Genomic DNA, 20,694 nt, shown 5'->3' with positions numbered 1-20,694 from the left:
AGGCTGCTGCCTACACACAGACTTGAAATCATTGGCCACTTTAATAAATGGAACACTAGTCACTTTAATAATGCCACTTTAATAATGTTCACATATCTTACATTACTCATCTCATATGTAAACACTGTATTCTATACTATCTATTGCATCTTGCCTATGCCGCTCTGACACTGCTCATCCATATATTTATATATTCTTATTCCATTCCTTAACTTAGATTTGTGTGTTTTAGGTATTTGCTGTGGAATTGTTAGATATTACTTGTTAGATATTGCTGCACTGTCGGAACTATAAGCACAAGCCTTTAGCTACACTCACAATAACATCTGCTAACCATGTGTATGTGAACAATACAATTGGATTTGTTTTGATTTGAATAAAGGTATGTGATTGAGCTTGAGTGTGCGGGCTCCATTTCTTTCATACCAACTTTCTTTGGCCCTGCACCCCACTAAGGATGTAGGTTTGATTACACTTCATGAAATTAATAGACTGTGACATTAATATAATTAACAAAATGACTATATATAAGATCACAGCTTCACAATTGTTCAGCAGTACACACACATAAATAATGTTTGCAATATAATAACGTGTACACACTGTCAACAATAAGAGTGCCAACTTGCAAGCAAAGTGTAGAGACCGGTCTGAATGGTATCATCTAGGTATATAAAACTGCAAACTCCAAAACAGCTTCTCCCCATCCCATCTACCTCTATCCCCTTCTAAATCTTCCTTTTTTGTCTCCCTGTTTTACTCTGTTAGCTTATCAAAACATAATAAAATCATATTCTTTAAAGTGCAAGTCTGCTTCTTAGTTTGTGAAATGCTGACTGGTGGCCAGAACCAATGTTCAGCGGTGGTAGAAGCTGCCTGTAAGCATAGATCCAGGATCAGCTAAACCTCCGCAATCCTGACCTCATCCATTAGGCGGGAAATATGTAAAACTGACCTAAAATCAGCATTTAGTAACTACAGTACTTCATTTGGGAGGTCCTTCATTCCTGCTCCTAATAAGGTTCCTGGATGATGTCCTCAAGCTGGACTGACCTGTAACACACATTCAGACTAACAGTGAGTGAAAGGCCACACACACACACACACACACACACACACACACATTCATACACCTCACCTTGTTTTTGCAGAATCTTGGCCCAAATATTATGCCCAGGATAGCATTGATTGTATGTGCTGCACAAAGGATGGCCTGCAGTCCACTGGTTGCCATGAGAACAGAAAACAGCACTACATTCCATTGAACAACGTTGCGTGGCTCCTCGCAGGCCGCCGGCCATAATGTTCTATCAAACAGGTAGATGGGATCTCTACAAAGACAAAGTTAACCTAAATTGACATTCATAACACATAGAACTAGTGAACACAAGCTGTGCAAAGTGTAGAAAATGATTACTGGTAATTGTGCAACTACACAGTGTCAGTGGGAATTTGATCATTGTTGTTCTACTTAAGACCACACCTAGGTTCTCGAAACTGATTTTGAGCAATTCAGGACCCCCCTCCCCCCTCACACACACACACTCACCCGCTTTTCTGTGGTTTGAGTGGCATCTCCCAGGCCAGACCTTGTGTGCTGTTGTGCAGACACAGTGGTCCCTGTACCAGTCCTGTAGCGCTCACTAGGCAGCAAAAGGCTGCAGCAGCCAGAGCCACGCAGGAACACCCCACTTGGCACAGCATCTGGCCACAAGAGGGCGGAAGATCCATACTATTACAACTTGATAGAAAGGGGGCCTGGGGTGGTTGCCAGTGGTTAGAGCACATCTCTGTAGTAGCACATGTAATCTGAAGTTGGCGTGGGTTTGATTCCGGCCAACTGACCTTCAATGCAAAAACTCTCCTAATTATTCCATCTCTCTCTTGCCGTCTCTATCCAATAACCCATGAGAATTTGATAGAAAGGAAAAAGCGCTCCCAGACTAGTTCTAATTAGTTCAGGATGTACACCACAACCAATGAGGCAGGTCACATACATACATGGAAGACTGTTAAAAATACTCACAAAGAGGACATGAAGATGTAATGGAGGTGGATCGGTTGGTGAACCAGACTAGTTTGATTAGTAACCTCGCCCTAGCTAATGCGGGTCCTGAGGTACACAGATTTGGATGAAAACAGGCCACAGCCTCACCTCTATCCTGTACGCACAGCAGCCTTCCCTTGAGCTGCCAATCACAAACCCCCGAGCTCCAATAAGAACCTACAGACAAAGGCAGAAAAAGCTAAATGAAATATACCATTAAAACAAGTTTACATTTTTTTTTATGTTTCAGTGATGGTCAGAATATAATTTTTACAGGGAATCCCTATTCAGTAGAATGCTACACATTCACTTCCCTCCAATAATTGATGTTATTACAGTATTACTGTCAACAATAGCAGAAACAACTTGCAAAAAAATCATAGCACTGTGACTGACTCTAAATGTAGCTTAAAAACAGACAACAGATATATTAGACACATGACAATCCACCCTCAAACCACAATCTGCCTTTTTTTGGACAACAGGGTTTTTCAGGAATGAGTGACATGAGTGTCATTATGACTGTCATGCCATGACCTTATTAGGACACACACACACACAGCATTGTTGTCTCACCAGGAATCCAGAGGCCCACAGGCCTGTGCCCCACCGGGCCTCTCTGGTCACGTGACCGTCCAACAGGTAGCGTGCCTGAAGGTCTGGCAACAGCAACAGGCCATTGGCCAGCATGCACACAAATGCCATGGGAACAAGGGACACACCCACACACCTGGAGCAGCTGGCGACACACATCTCTGTGGTAGACGTCCAACAAGGATGAAGAGAAGACAGTCAGAATAACTTCAGAGTAATTATTTTCTTGTTTTTTTATCTTTAGAGTGCCACTGTTCCTTATCTTGTAGCTCTTGAAATACAGAACAACCCTCTCACCTACAGAGAAGTTCCATTTCACTCAGAAAAACCAGTCTGAGATCAGTCAAGAGAATGAAAAGGGTTATTAGCCAAGATAATGACCACATAGTGATTATTAGTTTGAGTCTTACCTGATGGAGTGAGACAGAATAACCTAGTGAGACCGAATGTGACGGAGAGGGAGTAAGAGAGATCCTGGTAACTGCAGCCGTACTGGATGAGGAACACAAACTCGCTGCTTGACAAAACTTAAATAGGCTCCATGCAGTGACACATGCCCGCCCCCACAAATAGTATATGTAAATCCCCCCCCACCAACACACACATGACGTAGGTTACTTTAAATTTGTTTATAATCAGCTAAATTAGTCCTGTATAATTATACACAGTACATTTGATCTAATTTTGTTTTCCCAGTGCACCCAACCCCATATATTCCACAATATATCTAGTAACGGTGCAGGTAAGGTAAGAAAGACCAAGCTGTCAAAAGCCTGAGTCATGTTCATTAGGGTATGCAATGGAAAGCGTTGTTTCAATCATTTTGTGCCTAATACACACTATCCTGGTCTGTGTTCTTCATCCTTTTTCATGTGTATTCTGGGTCTGGTAGTGGAGTAGATTCAGCCAGGATGTGGAACAAGTGAATCACTGCAGCTGTGGGATCCATTCCAAAATAAGAGCATATCAGCCCATTGGGGATAATGTTTAAAAGCACTAAGAAATAACAATAAAGCATTGTTGTAACACTCTGAAACCTTAACTGGCTAGCTTTTTTTTATACCCCCATTTCCGCTCATTAGATAGTAGCGCAACACCCGCTCTGTCTGCACTTGTAGTCTAGCCGCAGTGCCACCTAGTGGGAAATGTGAAGGAATCCAATCCAAGCATAGATATTGGTCAGGTGATCAGTCTGTCGTTCAAAATTTTGACGTTCTAATTTTGGGAAACATAACGGCCATTTTTCATGATCACACTAGCTTAGCATGTCATGATCACACTAGCTTAGCATGTCATGATCACACTAGCTTAGCATGTCATGATCACACTAGCTTAGCATGTCATGGCTGCCAAGATAGCTATGATCGCCTTCAGTGCATACAGTGCAGTACCACACTCTAGTGAATACATATTCAGCTACTAAAGAAACTGTCTTGAAGCTAATTTATGTATTGAGATTAACCCTCTATAAAAATCTGTCTGTTTAAGATAGAAACATAGGGCCTTCTGCATCTGCAGTAGAAAGTGGCAGAGCTACAGCGCTGTTTGTCAGACCAGAGGTGCGTTCAACAAAGCTTCCATTTGCGAACACTGGCAGCGAGCGTTCCATTTCGGTTTGTTTCTGTTAATAACAAAAATGGATGCGGCAAGATGAGCAGCTATGCTTGCTGCAGCAATTGTGGATGATTTTTGGTATTTCTATTTTTTTGTTACTGGCCTACACGAGACCCCATAATGTTCAAAGTGGAATAATGTTTTTCGAAATGTTTACAAATGAATTATAAATGAAAAAGTATTCAACCCTTTGTTATGGGAAGCCTAAATAATTTCAGTAGTAAAAGTCACATAATAGGTTGCATGGACTAGAAGGGCAATAATAGTAAGAAAAGAAAGTGGAAGTATGACCCGCCTAACCTCCCTCCTTAACACTGTTTAGCTTAACCCGGAAGCCAGCCGCACAAATGTGTTGGAGGAAACACCGTTCAACTGGCGACCTGGGTCAGACGCAGGCACCTGGCCCATCACAAGGAGTCGCTAGAGCGAGATGAGCCAAGTAAAGCCCCACCGGCCAAACCCTCCCCTAATCCGGACGACCCTTGCCCAATTGTGTTCCGCCCTATGGGACACCCGGGCACGGCCGGTTGTGGCACAGCCCGGGAATGAACCCGAGTATGTAGTAACACCTCTAGCACTGCGATGCAGTGCCTTAGACCACTGCACCACAATAATTGTGTTTAACATGATTTTTGAATGACTTCCTCATCTCTGTACCCCACACATACAATTGTCTGTAAGGTCCCTCAGTCGAGCAGTGAATTTCCAACACAGATTCAACCACAAAGAACAGGGAGGTTTTCCAATGCCTTGCAAAGAAGGGCACCTATTGGTAGATAGGCAAAAATAAAAAAGCTGAAATTGAATGTCCCTTTGAGCATGGTAAAGTTATTAATTACATTTTGGATGGTGTATCAATACACCCATTCACCACAAAGATACAGGTGTCCTTCCTAACTCACTTGCTGGAGAGGAAGGAAACCGCTCAGGGATTTCACCACGAGGTCAATAAACTTTAAAACAGTTAGAGTTTAATGGCTGTGATAGGAGAAAACTGAGGATGGATCAACAACATTGTAGTTACTCCACAATTACTACCCTAATTGACAAAGTGAAAAGGAAGCCTGTACAGAATAAAACTATTCAAAAACATGCATCTTGTTTGCAACAAGTCACTAAAGTAATACTGCAAAAAATGTGGCAAAGTAATTAACTTTTTGTCCTAAATAAAGTGTTATGTTTGGAGCAACTCCAGTACAACACATTACTGAGTACCACTCTCCAAATTTTCAAGCATAGTGGTGGCTACATCATATTATGGGTATGCTTGCAATCATTAAGGGATTGGGGAGTTTTTCAGGGTGGAGCTAAGCACAGGCAAAATCCTAGAGGAAAACCTGGTTCAGTCTGCTTTCCACCAGACACTGGGAGATAAATTCCCCTTTCAGCAGGACAATAACCTAAAACAGAAGACCAAATCTTCACTGGAGTTGCTTATCAAGAACACAGTGAATGTTCCGGAGTGGCCGAGTTACAGTTTTGACTTAAATCTACTTTAAAATCTATGGCAAGACCTGGAAATGGTTGTCTAGCAATGATCAACAACCAATTTGACAGAGCTTGAAGAATTTTGATAAGAATAATGGGCAAATGTTGCCTAATGCAGAAGTGGAAAGCTCTTAGGAGACTTAGCCAGAAAGACGCACAGCTGTAATTGCTGCCAAAAGGTGCTTTTACAAAGTATTGACTCAGGGATGTGAATACTCATGTAAATTAGATATCTATATTTCATTTTCAATAAATGTGCAAACATTTCGAAAAAAAAAACACTTTGCCATTATGGGGTATTGTGTGCAGATGGATGAGACTTTCACTGGGGACATGATTCAGCATTGTTGTAACGTTGAGTTACTAGCAAACCAGGCAACTAATGTTTTGGTTAGTTTATAGCTTGTTAGCTAGCTAAGATTAAGTTAGCTGGCTAGCCAGTTCAAATAATGACCATATCATAGCTGACAACGTCTTCACTTTAGCAAATGTTTCTTAATTATTACAGGAAAATAAACTTGCAACTAGGGATGAAACAGTGACCGGTTTCACGATAAACCACAGTAAAATTCCCGCCGATTAGTATTACCGTTTCAAATGTGACTTATCATTTAAACCATGTTAGAAAAACCGATGGTAAATACTGTCCAGCATCATCAGTGAGCAACAGTCTGACGCAGGCGCAGCATGCAACGTGGGTTTTGTTTCGTGTGAAAACAAGGCAGAAGGCAGTGAGATTCTAAGAGGACCAAATCTGAAGTGTGGTCGTATTTTGGGTTTTACACGAGTGCTGACGGAAACTTAATCTAAAATGGTCACCTTGTCTGCAGAACATGCTAAAAGAAATAAATAATCGCTGCTTAAAACCTCTCTGGGATAGGCGGGACGCAAATGTCCCACTTGGCCAATTGCCAGGGAAAATGCGTAGCGCCAAATTCAAATAAAAGTCTATAAAATTCAAACTTTCATTAAATCACACATGTAAGATACCAAATTAAAGCTACACTCGTTGTGAATCCAGCCAATATGTCAGATTTCAAAAAGGCTTATTGGCGAAAGCATGAGAAGATATTATCTGATGATAGCACAACAGTAAACAAAGAGAGAATAGCATATTTCAATCCTGCAGGCACCACACAAAACGCAGAAATAAAATATAAATCATGTCTTACCGAGCCTCTATTGTTGGCACTCCAATATGTCCCATAAACATCACAAATGGTCCTTTTGTTCAATTAATTCCGTCGATATATATATCCAAAATGTCCATTTATTTGGCGCGTTTGATCCAGAAAAAAAACAGCTTTCAATTTGCGCAACGTCACTACAAAATATCTCAAAAGTTACCTGTAAACTTTGCAAAAAAATTTCAAACTACTTTTGTAATACAACTTTAGGTATTTTTAAACATTAATAATTGATCAAATTGAAGAAGGGTCTGTTTTCAATACAGGAGGATCACAAACTAACGCTACTTTTTTTAGTCTTGCGCAACTCTAAAACAGTACACATAACGTTACCCTGATCCAAGATGGCCGTACTTCTTCATTTCACAAAGGAATAACCTCAACCTATTTCCAAAGACTGGTGACATCCAGTGGAAGCGGTAGAAACTGCAATCAATTGCCTTAGAAATCAAGTTCCCCAATGAAACCTCATTGAATTGACAGTGACCTCAAAAAAAATCTGAATGGTTAGTCCTCTGGGTTTTGCCTGCTATATAAATTCTGTTATACTCACAAACATGATTCAAACAGTTTTAGAAACTTCAGAGTGTTTTCCATCCAAATCTAATAATAATATGCACACCTTATTTTCTTGGCATGAGTAGCAGGAAGTTGAAATTGGGCACGCTATTTATCCAAAAGTGAAAATGCTGCCCCCTATCCCAAAGAGGTTTTTTAAGGGGGCAACACTTCAAATCTCTTGAGTCATCTTCATGACCACCACTTTTTTGCAAATGCAAGGTAAATTCACTGTTAGCTAAATGCATGACGTGGGGACTTTAGAATAGGGGAAAATATAATGGTTTGTCTGTAACTTGCTAATAGTTTGTCAATAATGTAAGCTGGATCTTTCGGTGTTACCTACTCTTGTAAAAACACTAGAAGTTGTTCTGCTGCTGTATGCGTTGTGTGTCTGCAGACGCCCATTGCACACGATAACACCTTATGTAGTTTAGTCACCCAACCAACATATTTTGTTCATTTAAAATCCAGCAGTCGTTGACTTGGTTGTAAAAGTGTTCCAACAGGAGAAACGCTATAGACTCCTATACAAGACTCCTGTATTTATGTCAATTGTTGGGTTCATTGCAATTACGATCACTATCTTAAGGCTCATTTGTATTTCTGTAAATTGTGCATGGGGTCGCTGTATGTACTCAAATGCAACACAGAAGATAGACTGTGTGAATAATAATAATGTAACACTAATAATAATAATAATAATAATAATAATAATAATACATTAGCTATTCCCTTGTTTACAGAGTGGGCGTGCAGCAGGCAAACCCAGTGATGCTACTGGTCCCTCATCTACAGTTGTGACAGACACTCGAGCAAGCATTTAAAAGGCAGGCTGCTTATGCACCTACATCAAAAAATGCTCAAGACCTCACTGCAGCCCTTTCATATTACATTGCAAAGGACATGACGCCATTTCATATTGTTGAGAGGCCTGGCTTTCTGAGGCTGATGAAGGTTGCCGTGCCTCACTGCAAAGTGAGTGCTGCTCATTTTATTTTATTTTTGTTTATTTGATTTGCTTACTGAAGGTTGTGTTCATTTAAACCTGCACTAGGGAAACTTACCTCTCATGGCCACATGGTGCCATCTTTAATGTTACTATTTTAATGTTTATGCACACAAGTGCATAGTGCTGCTAATTTGTTGGTTTTCAATATAAAACTTGGTGAAATGATATCAGTGTGTGTATCAATACTTTAAGAACATTTCCAAGACATTTTAACAATACCGCACTAATACTTATAATCGTGATCATTTTGGTCACTATAATCCTGATATTAAATTTTCATAAGGTTTCATATCTACTTGCAACAAGATCATTATTTACAAGTTAATGACAAGCTAATTACAGAAAATAGCTTAGGTTTGTGAGTGTGACAAAATAAAAGCATGGTATTCTGCCGGAGAATTTTAGGCCAACAAGACAGTGTCCAAGTTTTAACGATATATCCTAATCTGACTTTGGTGCAGGTCATGTTGTTCTTCACATGAATGTCTCTGGTAAACACACACTATATCAAATCAAATCTAAGTTTGTTTGTCACATGCACAGCATACAGAAGGTGTAAACGGTGCAGTGAAATGATTACTTGCATCGGAGACTTTTTAGACCTGTAGCCCAGCTATCTAGCTAAACAATGAACCATAATCACAACTCAAGGTTACTACCATGCATGAATCTGCAGGTAACTAAAGTTAACCAACTAGGTTCAGTGTCAGTTAACTAGCTAAGAATAAGCTATAACTACATACAAATAATATTACGACACAGAACATACGCATAACGTTGGCCAGCGAGCCAGCCAGCTAATGTTAGCTAGCTAACAGTGCGCTTGAACTTGATGAAAACGACTGACAAAATTAAAAAGACATACAGTGCATTCGGACCTTCATTTTTCCACATTTTGTTATATTACAGCCTTATTCTAAAATTGATAAAATGTATGTTCTTGGGAGTCCACCTGTGGTAAATTCAATTGATTGGACACCTTTCTATATAAAGTCCCACAGTTGACAGTGCATGTCATTGCAAAAATCTAAACCATGAGGTCGAAGGAATTGTCCGTAGAGCTCGAGACAGGACTGTGTCGAGGCACAGATCTGGGGAAGGGTACCAAAACATTTCTGCAGCATTGAAGGTCCCCAAGAACACAGTGGCCTCCATCATTCTTAAATTGAAAAAGTTTGGAACCACCAAGACTCTTCCTAAAACTGGCCGCCCGACCAAACTGAGCAATCGGGGGAGAAGGGCCTTGGTCAGGGAGGTGACCAAGAACCCGGCGGTCAGTCTGAGCTCTAGAGTTCCTCTGTGGAGATGGGAGAACCTTCCAGAAGGACAACCATCTCTGCAGCACTCCACCAATCAGGCCTTTATGGTAGAATGGCCAGACGGAAGCCACTCCTCAGTAAAAGGCACATAACAGCCCGCTTGGAGTTTGCCAAAAGGCACCTAAAGGACTCTGACAATGAGAATCAAGATTCTCTGGTATGATGAAACCAAGACTCTTTGGCCTGAATGTCAAGCGTCACGTCTGGAAGAAACCTGGCACCATCCCTACGATGAAGCATCATGCTGTGGGCATGTTTTTCAGCGGCAGAGACTGGGAGACAAGTCAGGGTTGAGGGAAAGATGAATGGAGCAAGGTACAGAGATCCTGCTCCAAAGCACTCAGGACCTCAGACTGGGGCAAAGGTTCACCTTCCAACAGGTCAACGACACTAAGCACACAGCCAAGACAATGCAGGAGTGGCTTCGGGAAAATAAGTGTCTGAATGTCCTTGATTGGCCCAGGACTTGAACCCAATCTAACATCTCTGGAGAGACCTGAAAATAGCTGGGCATCAACACTCCCCATCCAACCTAACAAGAGCTTAAGAGGATCTGCAGAGAATGGGAGAAACTCCCCAAATACTGGTGTGCCAAGCTTGTAGCGTCATACCCAAGAAGACTCGAGGCTGTAATCGCTGCCAAAAGTGCTTCAACAAAGTGCCGAGTAAAGGGTCTGAATACTTATGTAAATATGATTTTTTAAATCGCTTTGTCATTATCGGGTACTGTGTGTGGATTGATGAGAAAAAAAAATGTAATCAATTTTAGATTAAGGCTGTAATGGAACAAAATGTGGAAAAAGTTAAGGGGGCCTGAATACTTTCCGAATGCACTAAATCTGTATTCCCAGTCATGTGAGGGCCCAATTTATTTATTTGACTGATTTCCTTATATGAACTGTAATTTTTTGCATGTTGCGTTTCAATTTTTTTTTCTCAGTATAGATTCAGCAGAGGCCTGATTTTTTTTCTTGAGCAGATGGTCGAGGGGCCAGAATAAAATTACTAAAACATAATCATTTCAAATCTTGATTACATTTGTATATGATCACATCTCTCTATTATGCATGGGAATACTTGGAAACACATTTCCAAAATAAAAATCATTTGGAGCTGATTTCCGGGTGTTCTTAGTCTTATGTCCAACAATAAAATAAACTATTTATTTTATAATTCAGAAAACTTGGGGGGGGGGGGGGGCAAATAAAACCAGGGGCCACCAGTTGGGTAACCCTGCAGCACAGTATGGTTTAGGAACGGACTGACATGAGAAAGATGCTTGCTGGCACCTGAAAATAATGTTTTAAACAATGACAAAAAAAAATACTTGGATCATAATCGTATCTAGAAAATGTCCTATGTCCGATACGATGCTTATTTTGTCCAACTACTTGTCCAACTACACCCCTACTAATTAGTAAGGAGCTCCCCTCACCTGGACAAAACAAAAACCAGTAGACACTAGGCTCTCCATGGAATGTTTATGACAACTCTGGTTTAGAGTATTGGCAACAGACTCAAATACCACTTCAATTCCCCAATAACATTGCACATTGAAGAAACCAGCAGTAGCGGTGTGTGAGCGAAATCACTGGGGAGGCTAAGGCAATAAAAAGCCATTACAACCTGTTGCTCTATAACCCATTTGTTCATATGCCACTGATGTACAATAAGGCCGTGACAACAAAAAGACTGTGACAACAAAAAGACAGTCACAGTGGCAGAATAAATTCAACTACATATACTCTTAAGTTTGTTTCACCACAAAACCAGAGAGCAACATCTGTCCAGTTAAGTCCACAAAGTAAATATTACGCAACAGCTATACGACCTGCAGCATGGTCAAGCAAGTTAATGTTTGACAGTTTACTAAACAACTACTAATTTAGAACCAGAGTCACCGCAAATCAGCACAAAGACAACAGGAGATTGATGGCAGCTTAATTTGGGAGGACATACTCGTGGCAATGGCAGGAGTGGAATAGGTTGAATGGTATCTGGTTTCCATGTGATTGATGCCATTCCATTTGTTCCTGCCCAGCCATTATTATGAGCTATCCTCCCCTCAGCAGCATCCATTGCAACAGGAGCACTTTGTCTCACAATGATTGGCGTGAACACAAATCAAAACAGGCCTTTTCCCGCACAGCCAGGACAACCCACAGTTGAGCTCAGCTCAACGATGATTGGCTGCTTCTTTTATAATTAGTATATCAATTGAAGCCAAATACTTGCTGGCATCAATCAATAAATTGCTACAGCAGCAACAAGTCATACTGTTTAGTTCCAGACAGCATCAGATACACATTGAGACAGAGGGGCGCGGATGATTTCTCCGGTGAGATTCAGCCACTTGCGAATTGACTGAAAATTATGAAAACACAGACGAAAGAGACATTTTATATATATAAATTTATTTTATTGGTCAAATATTTAGGGAAGCCTGATGAATGCATGCCACAGGACAAGACATACCTTTCAAAAATGTTTTATTTTGTTCTTAAGTAATCACTTATATGAATCTCTAGAGAAAACAATGAGTAAAATTAACCTACTATCAAAACAATGTCGATCGAGCCAGTCTGCCATTTCCAGTGAGCCCCCAAGCTGTCAAAGACCTTGAAATGCATTCAAACCAGAGTGAAATCCCAGACGGTCAATGTCCAAGCAATATCTACCCTCTTCTCCCCAAGGTATAAGCTCATAAAGGCTCAGACAAAACTTTCTTAAATCCTGACCATCTGAGCCCTCTAGGCGATACGGCGAGACCAGTTAACAAGAGGTGATGAGCAGTGCCAATGCAAATGCTCCAAACACCCAAGATTCAGCTGCCCAGACTGGGGAACATCTCTGTAAGGGTGGCCTGCTTACTGCTCTTCTTCAGTGGCTTGGAGGTTGAGGCAGCAGCGCTGGAGATGGTGGAGCTCCTTTCCCCCTTATTGGTGGTAGATGAGGGCCCAGACAGCTGCCTCCTCTCCACTGTGTTCCTGTTCTCAGTGGAGGTATGTGAGCGCCCCCTGCTGGCCCTGCTTCGACCACTACCCTCTGGCCTGGAGCTGGAGTCAGGTTTCTGGCGGAGCTGGTACTGGTCGCTGGAGCCCTTGCTGCGGTCTACTACGCGGACGGCCTCCTCGCGGTCCAACTGCCTCTGCAGCTGGAAAGCCAGCTGCCGGTCCTCCTGCTCCTGTTGCATGCGGCTGAAGAGCACCTTCTCTCTCTGGGCCAGCTCCTGGAGCAGCAGGGCCTTCTCCCCTAGGTCGACTAGGGCCACCTCTCCTCTATCTGCAGCATGGCGAGATGACGAGGATGAAGGACAGAGCAGCTTACTGACCACGACGTCTGCTTTCCCTTCGTTTGGCCCCTCAATGTCACAGCTCTTCCTCTTTGCCGAGGTCACGCCTCTCTTCGGGGTGCCGTGGAGGGGTGTGCATGCCAGTGAATTTCCTGAGGGGACGGTCAGATGGTACGCCATGCGCTCTGATGACGTTGAGGCCTCACACGGCATGCGGTAGCTCTCCGGGTAGAATTCTAGCAAGGGCATTGTTTGCTCTGCTGGCTCTTTGGAAGACCAAGGCTTACTCTCTGAGTGCAAGATGTTCTCCTTCAATCGGGCACAAAAGTAAACAGAAGTTAAAGATTAATATTAAAGTGTAGTTGCTAACTGTTTGTTACATTTTGCATCAAGTGTTAGCTGAGATATGGAATTTCCCCCCACCATAAAACCATAAATACCCATAATTTTAGGCAAACAATATTTGCTTTTGTTCTCCTGGGTGTGGGGAGGGGTATGCCCCTCAGTCAAGTTAGGTAATATCTGGGAAATATGTCCATTTATGGGATCCCTTTTGGCTCAAGAGCAAGGCCAAAGGCAAAAGCCTGTAGGGTCTTTCGGTACATAATGTTTATCAGTCACATGCTAGGTGTATGTGGATTCACAGAGAAGAGCATGTTTTTTTTTAGTAAATTCTGATTGCACGAGCATTTTGGAGAGTGACAGAGACCCACCTTGTTAGCCATAAAGCTGGAGGTGGGACTAGTCTCTGAGTTGCTGTTGTGTCTTTGTGGAATTGGGGACAAGAACCTGGAAAGAAAATAAATTGTCAGAACACTCCCATGTAATATATTTAATGAAGTCACTTATCCAGAGCAACAAACTGTAAAGGTAGTAGAACCACATATCACAAAGAAGTTATTTATCTGCCTATTTGTGCCATCAGCACACCTTCCAAGGTTCCTATTTTTGTTTGCATTTTGATTCTCTATTCTGCTCTCAGAAGTGTGCACTTGTTCACTCCTACTTATGGATTTACAAGCATTAGATGGGTAGGAGCTCCAACCATTTTCCTTACACCACCAATATTTTTAAACACGAGGGAAAGAGTGCACACTTCTGGGAGAAGAGAGAATCGGAACACAGCGTAAGTCTGATTACGTAAGGGGACTCACTTCTCTATATCTCCAGCGTTGGTGTTCCGCTTCTTCTTTGCTGGGGTGATGTCGTTAGTCCACGTGATGTTCTGTGACTCAGGTCTTGGATTCTGAAGAGAACAGAAAAAAAGGGTCTGATAACAGTGATTCATTCCCAATAAATAGCGCCTCTAGGGCTGACTCCAATTAGTCAACTAGTCGATTGTTTGTCAATAGGCTGTTGACCGAGATGTACAGTGCATTTGGAAAGTATTCAGACCCCTTCCCCTTTTCCACATTTTGTTACGTTACAACCTTATTCTAAGATGGATTCAATTTTTAAAAATCCTCACCAACCTACACAATAACCCATAATGACATAGTGAAAACAGGTTTTGCAAAAACAGAAATACAGTAGTTACATAAGTATTCAGATCCTTTGCTATGAGACTTGAAATTGAGCTCAGGTGCATCCTGTTTCCATTGATCATCCTTGAGATGTTTCTACAACTTGATTGGAGTCCACCTGTGGTATATTCAATTGATTGGACATGATTTGGAAAGGCACACACACCTGTCTATAGAAAGATTCCACAGTTGACAGTTCATGTCAGAGCAAAAACCAAGCCATGAGTTCAAAGGAATTTTCCGTAGAGCTCCGTGACAGGATTGTGTCGAGGCACAGATCTGGCGAAGGGTACCAAAATATTTCTGCAGCATTGAAGGACCACAAGAAAACAGTGGCCTCCATCATTCTTAAAATGGAAAAAGTATGGAACCACCAAGACTATTCCTACAGCTGGCCGCTCGGCCAAACTGGACAATCGGGGGAGAAGGGTCAGGGTGGTGACCAAGAACCCGATGGTCACTCTGACAGAGCTCCAGAGTTCCTCTGTGGAGATGGGAGAACCTTCCAGAAGGTCAAGATTCACTGGGCCGATGAAACCAAGATTGAACTCTTTGGCCTGAATGCCAAGCATCACTTCTGGAGGAAACCTGGCACCATCCGAGGGAAAAAAACGAACTTAATCAATTTTAGAATAAGGCTGTAACATAAAATGTGGAAAAGGTCTAGGGGTCCGAATACTTTCTGAATACACTACACGTGCCCATCTCAGTGAACTAATCCATTGCGGAGGCCTAGACTAAAAGCCAATTCAAGCTTGATGGGCTATTTGACCAAGGAAAGTGATGGAGTACTGCATCAGATAACCTGGCCTCCACAATCACATGACCTCAACCCGATTTAAGATGGTTTTGGATGAGTTGGACCGCAGAGTGAAGGAAAAGCAGCCAACAAGTGCTCAGCATATGTGGGAACTCCCAACAAGACTTTCCAACATGACTGTGGGAAAAGCATTCCAGTTGAAGCTGGTTGAGAGAATGCCAAAAATGTGTAAAGCTGTCAAGGAAAAGGGGTGCTACTTTGAAGAATCCAAAATACATTTAGATTTGTTTAACACTTCTTTGGTTACTACATGATTCCATGTGTTATTTCATAGTTGTGATGTCTTCACTATTATTCTACAATGTAGAAAATAGTAAAACATAAATAAAATAAAAAACCTTGAATGAGTAGGTGTGTCCAAACTTTTGACAGGTACTGTACATCACCAGTAGTACATTTACCGTTAATTCCTGTAACTTCTAATCTAATCTGTTTGTCTGGTTATGGTCATTTCTGTTAATGCAGTCCATTTATTATTATCATTATTCCAGTCTTACCGTTGTCATTGTCGGAGTGGACACTGTTTGCAGAGCAGACTTCTGAGAAATAAGTTTAAGTTTATTTCATTCCATTTACGTGTTTTGTCAAATCAATTTAGTCGTGTTTAGGTTGGAGCACTGCCGTCAATGTTGAGTTAGGACGCGTACCTGATTACGCATAGGAGTATATAGGCTTATAGGGTACTTGGCCTGAGTGCAAATGTAGGGATATAATGTAGGCATACACATCTGATAATATTTCTGATTGGTTTAAAGCACCACCACTAATGAGCTGTGGAGCTTCTCATAGTAAATATTTTCTTCACCTGAAACAGCAAGCAAATTAAATTATATTTTTACATTGTTGAGAATGACAATAGTTCCTTAATGCATTAGAAAAATATTTCCAGCTCTCCCTTTCGATAACCACTCAGCTTGAAAGGAAAAAATGTCATACTCTGATCTAGTGGAAAGGTTAAAAAAAAGGCCTACCTGATTACTTCTTATCAGTGCTCGACTTGGATTGAAATAGGTTCCGGTTCTCATTTTTGGTGCTGGTGCTCCACATTACTTTTCAGGTAATATTCTACTAGAGGAACAGAAGCTCAAGCTGTAGACAATTTGAGGTGCCGGTACTCGTCTCTGGTGAGCTCCTGCCTAAGTCAAGCACCGTTTCTTATCCCTTGTGCAAACCGGCTACAGCTGTCTGTCCCAGGAAACTCTGAAGGCCCAGAATATTTCATACAATGTTGCAAGTTCGCTAGCACAAGCTTGGGGCCCTGGACCCAAGTTGATACAATGTTTCAAGTTCGTTGCAGACGAGCCAATGTGATTTATAGGCAAAAACATCAGGATATTTTCTACCTGCAGGCCACAATCTTTTTATTTGTTGGCTTATAGTCTATTTTTACATAGTTGTCAATAGAAGTTACTTTTTAAGTTTGTATCATTAGTATAAATAGAACTTTGAATAACCACATGACAATGATTGACATATGAAAACATTATGAAACTGAAAATGTGCATATGAAAACCATTACTGCCATTACTGGCACGCAGATTGGTAGAAATTGGCATTCCACATGAGAGGTTGTAAACTTCTCATGTAGCCTATTACAGGCAACTTCTGGAGAGTAATGGCAGAAACTGCAAAAGCCAGGAGCAGGAGAATGGGTACGTCAGGTTAAGGTTTTTTCTTCTGATTATCTAAATCTCTGGCCTCCTCGAGTCTTATTTCATCAAAGAGTAAGTTTAACGCTCTGTCACATCCGGCCGCGACTGGGAGCCCCATGGGGCAGCGCACAATTGGCCCAGCATCGTCCGGTTAGGGGAGGGTTTGGCCTGCAGGGATGTCCTTGTCCCATCAAGCACTAGCGACTCCTGTGGTGGGTCGGGCGCAGTGCACACTGACACGGTAGCCAGGTGCACTGTGTTTCCTACGACACATTAAGGCTCTCGACCATCGCCACTCCAGAGTCCGTACGGGAGTTGCAGCAATGAGACAAAACTGTAACTACCAATTGGATACCACGAAATTGGGAAGAAACTGGGGTAAACACATTTTTTTTTAAATAGTACGTTTAAAGAATTAGACAAGCTCAATGCATATAGCTTATTTTATTAAAACACATAGGGTTTGTCTATATGGAAAAATATTATAAATTACAACCAATTGATCGGTAGAAAGAACAGACGACTTTTGGTCGACCAAGATTTTCTTTAGTCGGGGACAGCCTTATGTATGAAGGTATTTTCTTATTTTAAAAGAGCAAATCAACTACCTTAACAGGATATATTTAAGACAAGAGGACATTTTACAGGTTTGCAAATACATTTTTTAGCAAGTTGTACAGTACACGCAAGTTGATAATTTTCCTCTCGGATTGATTGTCTTACATTACCTCACAATATCATAGACTCCATAAAGTGTGAGCTCATTTGTTGATAAAATAAAAAGGAAATTGCGGAAAGAAACGGTCATTGGTCTAATGGTGAACGTTGATTAAGGTAGCGCCCCGCACCTCTCTGATTTAGGGGGAATGGGCTAAATGCGTAAGACACATTTCAGTTGAATGCATTCAGATTGAGTTTATTGCCCACATTAGAGCGGCTATATCGGTCCACCAATAAAGGACTAGTTAAAGGCCCAGTGCACTACTTCAGGGATTTTAAAAATTATTTATTTAACAAATATTTTATTATTCCATTTTTTCAGGGGGTGCTGCAGCACTCTCAGCACCCCTACTTCGCATGTATTTTAAATATATTGCGCAAACAGGGGGAATACTAATCAGCACAAATATTTATTCGGATAAATAACTAATAGGAAGGGAATTATAACAAAAGTAACAACAACCTATTTTTGATCAGTAAATGTCATATTATTACTCAAATTGGAACAGTACTGTTATATTAATCATTACCACAAAAAAATATTACTGTACTGCGTTGCCCCCAATACGGTTTGTAACCAAAATGCATTTCAAAAGTTCGAACTATGCTGTTTTTCGGACATTTTGTTCCGTTTTTGGTTTCGGATTTCGCCCATGTCACCGACCTGAAAAGCTAATGCAAGCTTCTAAGATTAGAACACTCATTGCACTTTCACAACCTGTAAACCTGATCTACTACTATACAGACCCAATCAATTGATACAGTATTGCTATTTGCTTTTTGTCAGCAATAAACTATATGTTCTTATGAAAAAGTGGTCTGTGTGGCTCTACAAATGAGGGAGAACCTGAGTATGTAATCTGATATTACAGACTATTAAACGCACCAGCTCCTGGCTGAGCAGTCTGGCCAGCTTGTTGTCATTCTCCAGCTGCGTCTCCTCTTGCCGCCTCCTCTCCTCCTCCAGGCGCTCCTTCTCGTCTGCGAGGAGGCACTGGATGTACTCCTCACTTGCTTTCCTCTCTGCCTCCTCCAGGGCACGCTTCTCCTCTAATATCTGGAAAAGGGTCAGAGGTCATGTCAAGTGTATTCTATGTGACTGAAGAGTATACTAAAATGTAAACTTGCATTATAACTTGGGGCCAGAGTTTTCCCATGAGGCCATGATCAGGTCCATACCTATGGCCCAGAATTGTTCCTGGTCACGTTACATGGTCAGGAAAAACTCAGGACCGAGGTATAATGTACCCTGAGAATTCACCTTGCTGATTTGATCCTCATACTCTCTCCGTACCTCTCCAGGCAGACTGACTTTGGGTCCGGGGACCAATACTGGAGGCAGAGGGAAACGGCAGGTAAACAAACAGAGAAACTGGCAGGTCAACCGACCTCACGTAACCCACCCAACAGTGAGAAGAAATGGGTTTGTCTGATTACAAGGTGCTCTGTGAACCCATAATTACCTCAAAGCATACCCAACCCAGCTGTACTAAAAGACACAAGCCATTTGGAAGTCACTCATTGTTAAATGAAAAACACTGTCAGTCACTTAACTGTTTCCATCCTCCTCCTCCTCCTGTCCACTGAGCCTGCGTTGGCACTGCATGGGGAACTCAGCCTGCACCCGCTGCCACAGCTCATCATTGACCAGCGTCTTGTTCCTGCCATTGATTCGTGCCCATGTGGACACCCGCTTGCGACACAGCGGGCAGCACAGATTGGCCTTGTCCACCGTCTCCAAGAAGCAAGGCTTGCAGAAGGTGTGGCTGCACGGCAACGTCACCGGCTCCAGGAAGATCTCCAGGCACACAGGGCAGAGGCAGTCCGCTCGGGTCAACCCCCCCGTGCTTCCCCCCTCTGGCGCGGCCATCTCCATTTCAGACACTGGCGGCATCCCTCCGCATATAATTCTGTGGATGCCTCCTTCTGTAGTTGTACCAAGTCCAAATGCACACCAGTGCTAATGTGGTCCCTGTGTTGTTTCAGTGGCTAATTCTTTGTGGGGGGGAACAGTAAAAGTAAACAAGTAGTAGCCACATTAGCTTGCTAAAATCATTTACTGACATGTAGCTAGGTATCTAGCTAGCAAAATATAGTTACTCGAAGAGTATGCCCAGACAAGCCACAACTAAAGCATTTAACTGGTTTGGTAAGCTTAGCTATATAAATGACTACCTCATACAATTGAGAGATCTAACTAGCTAGCCAACTAACTAACGTTAACGTAATAAAGTTCGGAACTAAAGCCAGGGTAGCCAGTTTTGTATCAGTGCAAACGTTAAACCTCAAGCACGAACAACGGAGTTGAGAATTATTGGCTATCGAAAAACAAGTTATATTACAAACTCTGATAGAATTTACGAATGAATAGCTTTTAAAATGTCCGTACATTGACAACATCTACTTACAAGAGTCGTGTTTGCTGCTCCAGAAAATCATAAGTGTGGCGCTTGAAATACCGGGAAAATCATCCGCATGTCGTCAGCAACACTAAAAAAGTGCTTCCGTGTCTCGGATTTTCAAAAAAATAAATTAAATAAAAGTCCCCCACGTAATAGTAGAAAAGTGTTAATAACCTGTATCTATTCATGAGACATGAAACATAATTGTCTAACGATGATTCATATTTGTTCATATTTAAGTGACATTTGTATTAAATGTGGGTTTTAAAACTTGTTCCGGTAAAAGTATTGTAGGGAATACTCCGTGAGGTCTGTAGAACGTAAACGCAGCAAACAAATAAACATCCCTTGTTCATGGCCCTGTCTTTCAAAGATAATTCGTAAAAATCCAAATAACTTCACAGATCTTCATTGTAAAGGATTTAAACACTGTTTCCCATGCATAAATAATTAATGAACATGCACC

General features: G+C 41.7%; 2 protein-coding genes across 3 annotated transcripts; both read right to left on the bottom strand.

The window, feature by feature from the left end:
- Nucleotides 1-59: 59 nt before the first annotated feature.
- LOC110507257 (transmembrane 4 L6 family member 1) lies at nucleotides 60-7,258 on the bottom strand. 2 transcript variants are annotated; one of them, XM_090224203.1, is made up of 7 exons: nucleotides 6,916-7,258; nucleotides 3,052-3,577; nucleotides 2,624-2,802; nucleotides 2,156-2,224; nucleotides 1,550-1,704; nucleotides 1,139-1,331; nucleotides 60-1,053 (listed from the first exon to the last, which is right to left on the bottom strand). In XM_090224203.1, the coding sequence occupies exons 3-7, from the start codon at nucleotides 2,798-2,800 to the stop codon at nucleotides 1,039-1,041; spliced, it is 609 nt and encodes a 202-aa protein (XP_090080329.1). In that variant the 5' UTR covers nucleotides 2,801-2,802; nucleotides 3,052-3,577; nucleotides 6,916-7,258; the 3' UTR covers nucleotides 60-1,038. The 2 variants fall into 2 exon arrangements, with proteins under 2 accessions (XP_090080329.1, XP_090080330.1); XM_090224204.1 differs by lacking the exon at nucleotides 3,052-3,577.
- A 4,958-nt stretch (nucleotides 7,259-12,216) lies between these two features.
- Nucleotides 12,217-20,334, bottom strand: rnf168 (ring finger protein 168). The gene is made up of 7 exons (XM_021587263.3): nucleotides 20,235-20,334; nucleotides 19,381-19,821; nucleotides 19,088-19,158; nucleotides 18,713-18,883; nucleotides 14,266-14,357; nucleotides 13,825-13,900; nucleotides 12,217-13,420 (listed from the first exon to the last, which is right to left on the bottom strand). The coding sequence occupies exons 2-7, from the start codon at nucleotides 19,718-19,720 to the stop codon at nucleotides 12,644-12,646; spliced, it is 1,527 nt and encodes a 508-aa protein (XP_021442938.2). The 5' UTR covers nucleotides 19,721-19,821; nucleotides 20,235-20,334; the 3' UTR covers nucleotides 12,217-12,643.
- Between the last annotated feature and the right edge of the window lie 360 nt (nucleotides 20,335-20,694).

Source organism: Oncorhynchus mykiss, chromosome 27, assembly GCF_057628025.1.
Source record: "Oncorhynchus mykiss isolate SJ-2025 chromosome 27, ASM5762802v1, whole genome shotgun sequence".
NCBI classification, from domain to species: Eukaryota; Metazoa; Chordata; class Actinopteri; order Salmoniformes; family Salmonidae; genus Oncorhynchus; species Oncorhynchus mykiss.
Note: the sequence above shows the minus strand (reverse complement) of the source record. Positions and strands in the feature narration are given on the sequence as shown.